Source organism: Cheilinus undulatus, linkage group 7 (genome assembly GCF_018320785.1).
Source record: "Cheilinus undulatus linkage group 7, ASM1832078v1, whole genome shotgun sequence".
In the NCBI taxonomy this organism is placed as follows: Eukaryota; Metazoa; Chordata; class Actinopteri; order Labriformes; family Labridae; genus Cheilinus; species Cheilinus undulatus.
The window spans coordinates 33,844,423-33,856,640 of NC_054871.1; the positions used below are offsets into that span (position 1 = coordinate 33,844,423).

At 37.0% G+C, this 12,218-nt stretch overlaps 1 protein-coding gene across 1 annotated transcript; it reads right to left on the bottom strand.

The window, feature by feature from the left end:
• Positions 1 to 1,873: 1,873 nt before the first annotated feature.
• On the bottom strand, positions 1,874 to 10,922 carry LOC121512755 (E3 ubiquitin-protein ligase RNF126-like). Its single transcript, XM_041792188.1, has 9 exons — positions 10,810 to 10,922; positions 9,280 to 9,338; positions 7,843 to 7,903; positions 7,169 to 7,404; positions 6,972 to 7,040; positions 6,801 to 6,870; positions 6,082 to 6,175; positions 3,144 to 3,259; positions 1,874 to 3,010 (listed from the first exon to the last, which is right to left on the bottom strand). The coding sequence occupies exons 1-9, from the start codon at positions 10,882 to 10,884 to the stop codon at positions 2,825 to 2,827; spliced, it is 966 nt and encodes a 321-aa protein (XP_041648122.1). The 5' UTR covers positions 10,885 to 10,922; the 3' UTR covers positions 1,874 to 2,824.
• Between the last annotated feature and the right edge of the window lie 1,296 nt (positions 10,923 to 12,218).

Sequence of the window (12,218 nt, forward strand, 5' to 3'; positions counted from 1 at the left end):
GCAAATAAAGACTTAAATGAGAATGTTTTACAAACCCCAATCCCCAAAAAGTTGAGACATTGTGTAAAATGGGAATCCAAACAGTAATTGACAAATTCTTTAACATTTAAGACAAGATATTAAATGATCAAACTCATCAATTTATTTTTCTTTTTTTCTTCAAATATTCAAACATATCTTAAATTGATGCCAGCAACAGATTCCGATAAAGTTGGGACTGGAAAAGTTGTAGAATGAAAAAAAACAAAAACAAAAAACAAAAAAACAAAACTGGAAATTTCTGCAGTGATAGTACCATGTCTGGGTATGAAAGGAGCACTCCTGTAAGGCTCAGCTTTTCAATGATGGCCTAAGGTTCTCCATGGTGTGAAAGACATCGTGGGCCAACAGAGCAACCATTTATGAACAGCATTCCTTAACACGAAACTGCAAGTAATTTAGAGATTTCACCATCCACAGGACATAATATCATCAAAAGATTCTGCAATAGAAATTACAACATGGGTATGGGAACATTTAGGAAAACCATTGCCAGGTAACATAGTTGGTTACTGCATCTACAAATGCATGATAAGACTACCAGAGTTCTGTTGTTTATCTGGGATGGGACCTTAAGCTTGAGAAGTGCTGTGGTCTGATGTTTCAGATTGTTTTTGGAAATATTTGGCCTTTGAGTCCCAAAGGCTAAAGAGGAAAGAGTGCCCAGATGATCAATTTTGCACATACATTTTCAGTTAAGCTTTATATGAACTTACATGCTCAGATACAGAGGTGTCATCATATCACAATACCCATCATCATGGTTAAAGGTGGAGGTTTATATTAACTTTATTTTCTTTAAAATGTCATAGATATGTTGATGCATTAAGGACTGAAAGTTCTCTGGTCTTAAGAGTTGTGTAGTGATGATCATATATTATAACAATCCTTTCTGTCTATTGGTCCTGATTTAAACACTAGCTGATGCTATGATCCTGCTCAACACTGTTCAACAATGAATTCATGTTAAACTGCTTTAAGATACACACTGGCAACATGACTCAATAAAAGTTGTTACAGATTTTTGTCAGCTCAAAGTTTAAACACAAGCATCTGTAAAGGCATGATTAAAAGAGTGACATGCAGGTTGTGGAAAAACACGTGCCCCATCCAAGCGACAGCTTTTTCAGGGACATTCCTGCATCTTTCAGCAAGACAACACCAAACCACACTCACAGTAAAAGAGTGTGGGTAAGTTGCCTGCATCGTGTGTCCAATTGAAAATGTGTGGCACATTATGAAGCTCAATATATGACTACAGAAATCCTGGCACTGTTAAGAAATTTAAGATGTACATAAAGAAAAAAATGGGAAAAAACATCACTTTAATACCTAAACAATCAGTGTCTTCAGATACCAGACACTCACAGAGTGATGTAAGATGAAAAAGTTATCAAACGAAGGGGCAAAATATGCTCACTAAGTTTTTAGAACATTATGCATCAATCAAGTTAAAAATGTGTGTAGTTTTACATTAACCAATAAAGCTGATGAGTTCTGACATTAAATAGCTTGTCTTTCTGATGCTTTCAACTGAATAAAGGTTGAAAATGATTTGCAAATCATTGTATTCCATTTTTATTCCAATTTTACCCAACATCCCAACTTTTTTAAATTAAAAATTAAACAAAAAAGGTCGATTTTATTCAAAACACAAACCTTTCAATTGAAGAACCAAATAAAAACATTTGTTGAAGTGGTATCTCTTAATATTTTGACGGAGTCATGCATTTGTTCGCCCTTTTCGGTCCTATGACAAGCTTAATTTTAATTTGTTTGCACATTATTTAAGCAGGGAAGAGTTACACACATAAAATAAACACAGAATTCTTACTTGAATTTTGAGTGGTAGCACCCAAACATCTTTATTCTCATATCAGTTATTTATTTGGACACGATGATACTTCAAACCAATAGTTTTTCAACTGGCAACTTTAGAAAATACTTAATATATCTTTAAGTTAAAATGCACAAATGCTTTGAAATGTTTCTAAATGCTTTATGAAGAGCTGATCCACATAAAAGGCTTGCAGATGCAGATAAAAAATTTAAAAATAAATCTTACATGATTTAGTTATGCTTATTCACATCAGTATGCAAACAGCACCAGATGACTGCAGTTTGACTTTTTATTTCAAGTGCAAAACTTTTACCTGTGTGGTTTCAGGTAATCTTTCAACTGTAAAAGGATCTTGACCTTAAAGTTGTATTATTTTGTGTTGAGAAAAAAATTAATAATTGTTTTATCCTCCAAACCATGAAGTAACTTAAGTGCACACTTAAACAGTGCACTGCAGTGCACTTTGGGTAATTTCTGTGAGATATGAACGCTACTTATAAAAAGGAATAACTCTTCATTTCTTTTTTGCTTCATTGGCAAAAGCAGAGCATCCTAAGACATTCGAGTCTGAAGTTTTTTTTTTCTAAAACAGACTGTCTTTTCATCCCAAGTCTTCTTCCTTTGGATCCTTTTGTGTCTCTTCCTGTATGAGGTGATTCAGGCAGACAGAGCCTCTTGCAGTCTCCACACCCTCCCCGATAGAAGCTGCACTCCAGGCCTCCACCCTTCCTTTGTCAAGATTCCTGATGAAGGTGGGAGCAACAGGAGGGGCAGGAATACATTGTCCTCATGTATCACTTACCTCCTGGATCAGGCTTGAGCGCTCCTGACAAGATGCACTCAGGTCTCTACCCGGCAGCAGGGAGAGACTGGAGGTCACCGCTCTGAAGTACAGCAGCCCAGGAGCTAAAAAAAGCTCACAGGGTGATAGGGATAAATGCTTCTCTAGGAGTTATCAGTGGAGTTCTCATTGCTGGTCGAACTTGAGGACTGAGGGGTGGAGGAGGATGAAGATGAGGAGGAGGAGGAGGAGGAAGAGGAGGACGTAAAGTTCATCCCTGATAGTTCTGGAGGGTTTGTCGCCGTGTTCTGTCCACTCAAACTTTTCCTGCACACCGGACAAGTGTCATGCTGGAGAAAAAAAAGAGGTGACAAAATTAGGTTCTTGTGGTGTCACTTTAAATAAATCCTAAGCATAAACATAGCTTTAGTCAAAAATGATAAACATACGTGTGACCAGTATTTGAAATAGCGTAGTCAATACCTGTTCCAGCCAGGGGACTATACAGTCATTGTGAAACATATGATTGCATGGGAGCTGCCTCACATTTTCTCCAACACTGTAGTCTTCTTTACACACAGGGCATTCCAGGCCTGAAGCTGAAAAATCCAACAGTAAGATCAGTCCAATGATCACATGTGAAATAGAAATACTCTTAAAGACTTAAACCCTTTTCATGTATGCACTCCTGAAATTTTGAGAAAATATCAGGACAGGCTGTCACTGGGTCTTCCAGCATTGCTTGTTCACACATGTCACTCATGTCCCTCAGGAGATTTTGCATTTGCATGTCAGTTGAAGGAGGATTCCTCAGGATGCAAATCATGACATAAAAATGCTGGGCAAGTCAGATTCTAATGTTTACACCATACCCAAGACATGGACAAAGATACTGAGTCTGTTGCTATTGTGACATTTTGTGTCTTTATATCAACACTGTGTACTGTTGGAAAAGTGTGAAAACAAAACTTGCTTGCAAGCAAGATAGTCTATGAAGTAGCTTCAGTGGAAGGCTGAACTGGTTACAGGAAACAAACACACCCAATGACTGAATGTCAATTTTCTCGAATATTTCCTAATGCATAAACCAGTCTGACTCTTCACAAATGTAGCACATCACATAAGCATCAGGATTTCTTTGCCGTCAAAAGGCTGACAGTATTGGATGTTATGTCATTGATCTCACTTCCCTTCAGCTAATGCATAGTAGAAATTGCACAACCAACTTTAGAAAAAAAACCAGTGGTGTGATGGGCGTGATCAGTAACCAGATACTTGTAAACTTAGTTAAAAGGAAGCCAAACGGAGCCGTGTTCTCTTTAAAGGTTGCTTATAGCTTCTGCCCTCTGCATGAAGTTTAAAAACTTTTGTTTGATTTTAACCATTATTTGCAAATCTATAATTATTATTTTGTGAATCTCATTTTCTTTAAGAAATGCATTGCAAACATTTTTCCCATCTTGGCAATGTGAGTTTTGATTTTTTTTGTCTCGTGTTATATATTAACTTTTATCATTTACTGTGCTCTCATCTCCATCATATTCAAAGGGCTTTAAATCTCTAAATTCTCATGGTCATTGAATCTATTTTCTTGCAAGACACTCGGTACATTTTTCTTTATTTCAAGGCAATTTAAATCATATTTTTGTACCAAACAAACTTTATAGTATTACCATTAATACTGGGGGGGTTGACCTGTCTGCTCTGAGGTTCACTTAAACTACCTAAAATCATGATAAAACCCTTATGAATGGTTCATACCATGGTCTTTGGTGAATAACACTTGTGGTTTGGGCTATTGTGTTTGATTTAAACGCTGAAAACAATTCAAATTTATGTGTATTTTTGACAGCAATATGTCGCTTTTTTCGATATGTGAAGGGGGGGGCTCAATGGAAAAAAGGTTGGGAACCACTGCTGTAGACTATGCCATTTTGAAAAACATACTGAACTATCAAAGTCTGTCAGTTTGTTTGACAATAAATTGTCAAACAAAATGCAGTGTGTGCATGTCGAAGGCTTGACTTCTAAATGTCTTGTAGTTAAAAATTGAGTGCCTCAGGGCTCAGTCTTGGGACTGCTGTTACACTTAATACCAACAGTATCAGTCATACTGTAATCAACACAAATGTTCATTTATATGTGGATCACGTGGTAATGTAATGCTCTGCTCCTAAAGAGCACCAGGCTCTCTATTGCTTAAAGGAAGCCTTTGACGTTTTACAGGACAGAGCTAAAATTGTTTTTGAATCCTGATACAACCAAACTCATGATGTTTCAAACGCAAAGAAAAGCCTGCCCTCTATTACTACATCTCAGGGTGATGTGATTGAGTCTGCCTTCTTATACCTTGGATTCTTGACTGACAAGTCGCTGTCTTTGAAGCTTCATATTGAGCAACTTGTAAAGAAGTTAAAGTTGTGGCTAGGTTTTTATTTTAAAAATGACTCTTATTTTTCATTTACTGCAAAGAAAAGACTTGTTGCTGCCACTTTAATGCCTCTGATTGATTATAGTGTTCTCATATGAATGCATCCTCTAAATGCCTTAAGTCTTGAGATACTGTGTGCCATAGGGCGCTGAGGTTCATTACCAATCTGAAGTCCTTAACTTATCATCAAAGCGTTGGCTAAATCATTGGCAAATCTTTAATTATAAGGCCATACTTAATCTGCTTAACTCATACTTGTGTGATTTAATTCAAGTGAAAAGTTCTGGAAGCTACAGTTTTCCCTCTGTGACTCAGTCACAGGATTTACTTTCACTATCTGTGCCCACAGTAAGGAGTTTCAGGTACGCTGCTCCTGCAGCCTGGAATCTGCTGCAGACATTATGTCTTGAGGAGCTGGTCTCTTTAAATCTTTTTAAAAGTAGATTAAAGTCATAGGAGGAAGATACTTCAGGTTGTAGATGTTTGATTGATGAATTTGAGCTCTGTGACTCAGGATTGGTTGATCTGTGTTTGTAACTGCTATGTTTCTCCTCTTGACCAGGACACTCTTGTAAATGAGATTCTTTATCTCAACGAGGATTTCCTGGTTAAATAAATTCAGAAAAACAAAATAAATATTTATGTGAAACATGACCAAATTTGTAGAGCTAAAGATGCTGTTCTCAACAGCTTTCAGACAAAGATTTAACAAACATATCCTTAAGGTGGCCACCATGAAATGAACTTGCTGTGTTGTCTGAGCCACCAGCATTTTTTAAATGTATTATGCCTTTGAGCTGATTCCAGTTATTTGCTCGGGTTCAGCGTAAGCTGCTTCCACTAAAGCTTTCTCATAGCACTCACAACTAAAGCCTGCAGTTTGTGTCCATCTGTGGGGAATAAATAACTTTTATTGTTTAAACAAGAAAACAGGACAGTGTGACTCTATAAAAGTAAGATCAATATATAAGATTAGAAAAAAATACTTACCAACATGCTCATCTGTGATTTGCACTGTAGGAAGACTCTTTATTTTATCTCTATCAGCAGGCGGGGGCCCCGTGTTTTCAAATTGGTTTAACAACTGGAAAGAAGAAAGTTGTGTTTATGAAATGAAACGTCCCCTGTGTGCCTATTACTGTACATCTTATTTTTTCACAACACGCTGTAAGTATTTTTGCCACAAGAAAGGGTTGTGAATACAAGAATTTTAAACATGACATGATACTAGTAAAAAAAACAATAATAGTGGAACTTATTAAACACCACAGCAGCAAACATTTAAGTCCTATGCACCTAATATTTAGTAGTTTTAAGTTTTTGATAACTAGAAATTGGAAGCCAACTCTTGCACACTGTCTAAACTACACAAACATATATTGGCAACTTTGGGTGCCAAGATATTTTTGTATTCTCAAGAGTGTGAACTCCTCAGCCCTAGGTAAATTTTAACTTCTGCATCTTGAAGAGATGCCAAAAGGACTTAAGAAATACAAGTAAATGACTGTTCACCAGCCTGTGAGTTTGAACAGACCACTACCACTCTCTCTCCTACAGCTTTTACTAAACAAATATGACTGAAGAGTTACACTTAATATCAAAGTATGGGACATTTTAACAACATTAAAATGGATAAAAATGCTGGTACACTATTTCTGAATAAGCAGAGTCTTTGGTTTGAAATCACTAAAAAGTTTTGTTAAAAATACCTGAGTTATAATTGCATCTAATCCATTAGCACCCCAAGCATAATCCATAGGATTTGAGTGAAGAACACCCCTGCAAAATAAATAAGGGAACATTATTAAAGTTAGGAAGCACATTGCCCATTATCCTAAAAAAACCTTTTCTCATCAGAAACATTTGTTCTATAGACTTACCAGGGTCCTACACCAATATTTGGCATTGCAGTAGGTGCAATTATTCCATTCACTAATTGCTGAATGATTCTGCAAAGAGAACATAAAAAAGTGACACACATTAAGAGAGAGATTTTGAAATTGCTATTAGAGTGTGTCACTTATAAGGAGGCCTGGAATTAGCCCAAGTCCCACAGGTCACCAGAGTTACTCCTTACCCTTCTAAAGAGGGAACTCCCTCATGCCTTCCTGCTTGTCGTCTTGAACCGTGATGACTTCTGGGTTGCCTGGCACCATATCGTTGCCGTGATGCTGTTTCCCTTTCTCGCCTGTTTTCTGCTTCCCGATTATCCTCTGTTCCTAAAGTGGCCCCAAAGTCAAAGCGATCATCAAAGACCCCCAGAGCAAACTGACCATAGCCCGAAGGGAATGTAAACATGTGCTGGTCCACATTCTGGAAGAAAGGAAAAAAGAGAGATGATAGCACACAGAAAAAGCTAAGAGCCTTACTCCTGATAGCAGTGATGTCTACAAAGTGCTACGTATTTGAGGACAACACAACACACTTTAAGAAAAGAGTTTTGTTGATAGTCAGGTCAAATTACAACCAAGTAGAAAAATTGTGGTTGATATATCTACTTCCCTGTTTACAAAAGTCACAGTGTCATCAACCCCTGAGTCATTCCTACAGCATCTTGAAAATCTACCTACAATACCAGGGTTGGTTCTCATCTTTGAGTTGAGTGGCCAAATTCATTTTTGTTAGACAAAAGCAGGAAAGGACACAACATGATGACTTTCATCACATCACTCTGAGGAAACCCAGTAAAAGTGCTCAGTTTGGAAAAGGAAAGATAAGAAAGAGATGTCTGAAAATTAAACAGTGAGAAACCTCAAACGGCTGCTGGTTCTGGGGCACGCTGGATATGGAAGACATGGAGCCATTCTCAGCACTACAGAGGAGACAAATGGTTCAACAAGTTATTACTCGAAATAATCATATTAAAGATGTTCACGGTTTTGATTCATGCATTTTTATCATTCCTAAAAGTATATAATGCGTGTCTGTGTACTTTTCATCCCCTTTTTTCTACAGCCCCTGTCCTTCATTATCTTATGAAATTGAGAAGTAGTGATTTTTAGTATTTCTTTATTCAGCTTGAAACACTATGATAGTAGTTAAAAAATACAGTAGTTTTAAAAAAAAGTCAAAGGACAGTCAAAAAATACTAAAATACTAGCAATCAATGTTGCAAGTATTGCCAATTTAAGTGGATTTCCTTTAAGAATTTTAATATCCATAATGGAAGGTGCTAGTCTCTAGAGCATTTATTCCCAACCTAGGGTCTGGCAGCCCTGAGGGGTGCGACAAATATCTCAAGGGGGCATGATGTCATAATTAGATGTGCTGGTTAATTTTTTTTACATCATGATTAGAAATAAAATGTACAAACGCTATCAGGGCCACACTATAAGACTTAAAATTTAAGAAAAAAAGGTTGTAGTTTTATGAGAAAGAAACAATGCAATTTTGAGATTATAAAGTTGTATATTTATCTGAAACCAAACAGGGAATTTAAGATTGTTAATTTATGAGGAAAAAAAGAAATTTACAAATTTAAAAAAGTGTAAATATTGACATTATAAACTCAAAAAATTTAGTTTCAAGTTGAAAGTTACAAGAACCAAAACTGAAACAGTGGTTGGATATCTCCAAGAAATATGAGGATTCAGGACTAAAATCACAAGTAGTTCCTTATTGCTCAGTCCTAGTGAGAAGTATAATTTCATTAGGCTCTCAACTGCAGGATTTTCTAGCACACAACCATTTGCTTTCGACTTTATAATCCCAAAAACTGTTTTTGAGGGGGAACAATGGCTCCAGGGACAGCAAAACATAGAGCTGGGCAATTAATCGAAAAAATAATCGAAACTGACATTTAAAGCCTCTAACCTACATAAACCTGCCTTGGCAATTATTTCAATTTTTTTCCCCTTTTCTAAGAAAAATTTGACTTTTTAAGAAAAAAAAAATCATTTCAGCTGTTGTGTGTTTTGTTTTCAAATGTTTCAATAAATAACCACAAATTGTTAATCTGTGCATGTTCCTTTCAGTTCTTTGTTTTAAAATTCTACAATTATTTACAGAAGAAACCGAGTCGGAGGTTGGGAGTGGAATAATCTTTCATGAATCGTAATCGAGGTAAAAAGTTCAATAAATTGTGATTTTGATTTTTGCCATAATTGCCCTGCCCTAGCAAAACAGCAACAACAAAGCTTCTGCATACAAAAGAGCATCTGTATATAATGTGTACTTTGTGATACACACCTCCTCTCCTCCAGCAGCTCCTCAATAAACCCTGACTCACATCTTGGACATGTGTACTCCTGTAAACAAACACAACAAGTAAAACTTTTTAGTTTATAATTCATTTTTACACATTTATTTTTTCCAGTCAAAGCTTATTATTCATTGAGTGTATGGCTTGACTACTTGTATGGTTTGTTACTTAACTTTCCATCTAGCATGTCAGGTTACTCTAACCTCTCAAAGCAAAGAAAAGGGGCATGGTATCTTGACATCTGACAAAATACTGCCCTCCGTTTTATTTGTTGTGGCAATATGAGATATTTTTTCAAAGACACAAAGTATTTTATCTACCCTGGATCTCACCAAAACGTTTCTCTAAGAGAGTCTGAGAGGTGGACAAGCCTCCTTTCCCCTAATCAGCTCTTTAGGAAGTGTCCTGACTCTTGTCTAGCAGTGACACGGTCCACTGTATTTAAGCCCCTTCAGCAGACACTGAGGACATCTAAGAGGATCAGCAGGGTCCTTTTTTTCCTCTCCATTCAGAACCACCACAGAGATCTATATTTGTAGGGATGTTCAGGAAAAGCCTTAAGGTAATAGCACAAAACCATGAGGCCTGATAGCACCATAAGTAAAGCGTCTTTCTCCTGGCTGTCACAGCTTAACAGCTTCCAGAAACCAGAAATCAACACTACTATTAACTAACATAAACAAACACCAACAATTTTCACGTCATACATGTAAGTATAAATGTCTCTGGCTTCTATAACCTGATTCTAGGAGGAGTGTTATGCCTTGTTGATGTATATTCTATAGATGAATGCCAAAAAGTACACGAACAAACAGGCTACTCCAAACAACAATGCCCCAGTAGCTGCACAGATGTTTGAGGTGTTAGTGTAACCACCTGCTATTATCAGTTGCCTACAGAAACCTGAGGCTTATCTCTCACATTGTGAGGGGAACAGCATCAGTTCTGTGAGAGATCATTCTAGCCTGTGACAGGCATGTCTCATTGAATGGAAAAAACAAGAAATGAGCGGACAAGCATTGTTGCACATACAGCTTTCACTGAAGTGGTTTACAATATGGTACCTAAAATCTTAAGCTCGACTAGTTTTACGAGTATCTTATTGATAAAAATAAACATCTGGAGATGATATTCAGATGCGATACCTGTGTAGCAGTGAGCGTTGTGGCTAGTTAATGTGGCTAAGGGGCTAAAATGACTCGTAAACACACAATAACAAGCAAATCATCCAGTCAAATACTGTTGCGAATCGTAAAAGAAGACTGTGTGAGTTCTGCGTGTAATGACTAAGCAGTTTATGTTTATAAGCTCACAAATCCACCACCAAGATAACAAGATAACTAACACTTGCTAGCGTTAGCAACATAGACGGGACCTCGTAACTGGAAGCTAGTGCTGTTAGCACGCTAACTGTTGGCTCCGCCGTTACAACCGTTTATACCACAGTAACAGCAACAGTACTCTGTTTTTCAAATTCAAAACGGTTTACGTTGATAGTTTCTGTTCTTCGTACTTACAGGCAGCCGTGGACTTATCTCTGCTGAGCATCTGTGACAGAAGAACCGGCTGGGCCATGGACGAGCTTCAGCCATCTTTAGCTACTAAACGGGTAGAGAGGGGGAGAACTACGGAGCCCCGGAGTGGTCAATGTTAACCCCCTAGAAAAAACGCCAACCATGTGATTGACGCGACTGCGCTGCATCGCGGAAAGAATAAAATATGGTCTATGGTAATGGATAATCTCTCTTTACCTTAACACTTAAGATATGTTATAGTTGTATGATACAAGGTAGTTTAACAGTATAAACGAAAATAGCCAAATGAATTAATAATTTAATTTAATCTATAACTTAACAATTGTTGCATAAATATAGATACAATTAAAACAAGTTTCAACCTTGCGATTTTAACACCAAGACATTGAACTATTATTAATGCGAATTTTATACCCTCAACAAGTTTTTACGAAATATTGCCACATGGTGGTGCTTTTGTGCACCAATTTTTGGTGAGTGGGGTACTATAACCAGAAACACACTGCGTTTTGATACAACACTCTAAGCAATACTATGACGTCTCCAGTTTAAAATTTCCTTAACCCATACCTGCATTCCAAGTTTGAGTGATTTATTCAGAATAATTAATATAATATCCTCTCTAACACACAATGTCTTCACTGAACTCATACCTTTATCCCTGCTCATTTGGGGGCCTCTGATCGCTTTTTTTCACATGAAAATCAGAGATATGTTTTTGCAATTTGACATTTCTGTGTATTGACATGTTACTTTTCCATTGGATTCTTGTCAGTGACCACTTGGGCCCAAAAATCTGTTATGAGCATCTCAACGAAGTTGAATTTGTAGTTTGTCCTTGATCATTTGACAGAATTTGTTGGAACCATTTTATCAAATGTCATATCTGAGATATAAAACAGTAAATAAGAAGCCTAACACATGGGAAAGATATCGTCTGGTTTGATGTGAACACAGCCAAGTTGTTGTTGGCGTCTATCAGGCGACCCTGAGATAGCTGTGAAGGTTTCACAGAAATCTTACATAAGAACTGGTTCAGAAAATGATTGATTTTATTTTGTTTTCAGGTCTGTCTAAGTTTAAAAAATAACCACTGATTGATTTATTTTCATACTGGACAACACTCCCTAATGTGATTACCATTACTGCAGATTGACAGCTTTAACGATGTAACACAAGACTTTTGTATCTCTTTGCTTGGCACCACATGTTGTGTTGGAGTTCCCATCTGACTTTCCATTAGCCAATCACAGCTCCCAAGCAGTCTGGCCTGATTTTTATTTACAAAGGTTCAGCTCAATGCACTGCCCGATTTTATGTTTGTGTTAAAAAAATTCAATGAAGTATATCGAATGGATAAGCCATGTATTCATACTGTGTAAATCAACTGG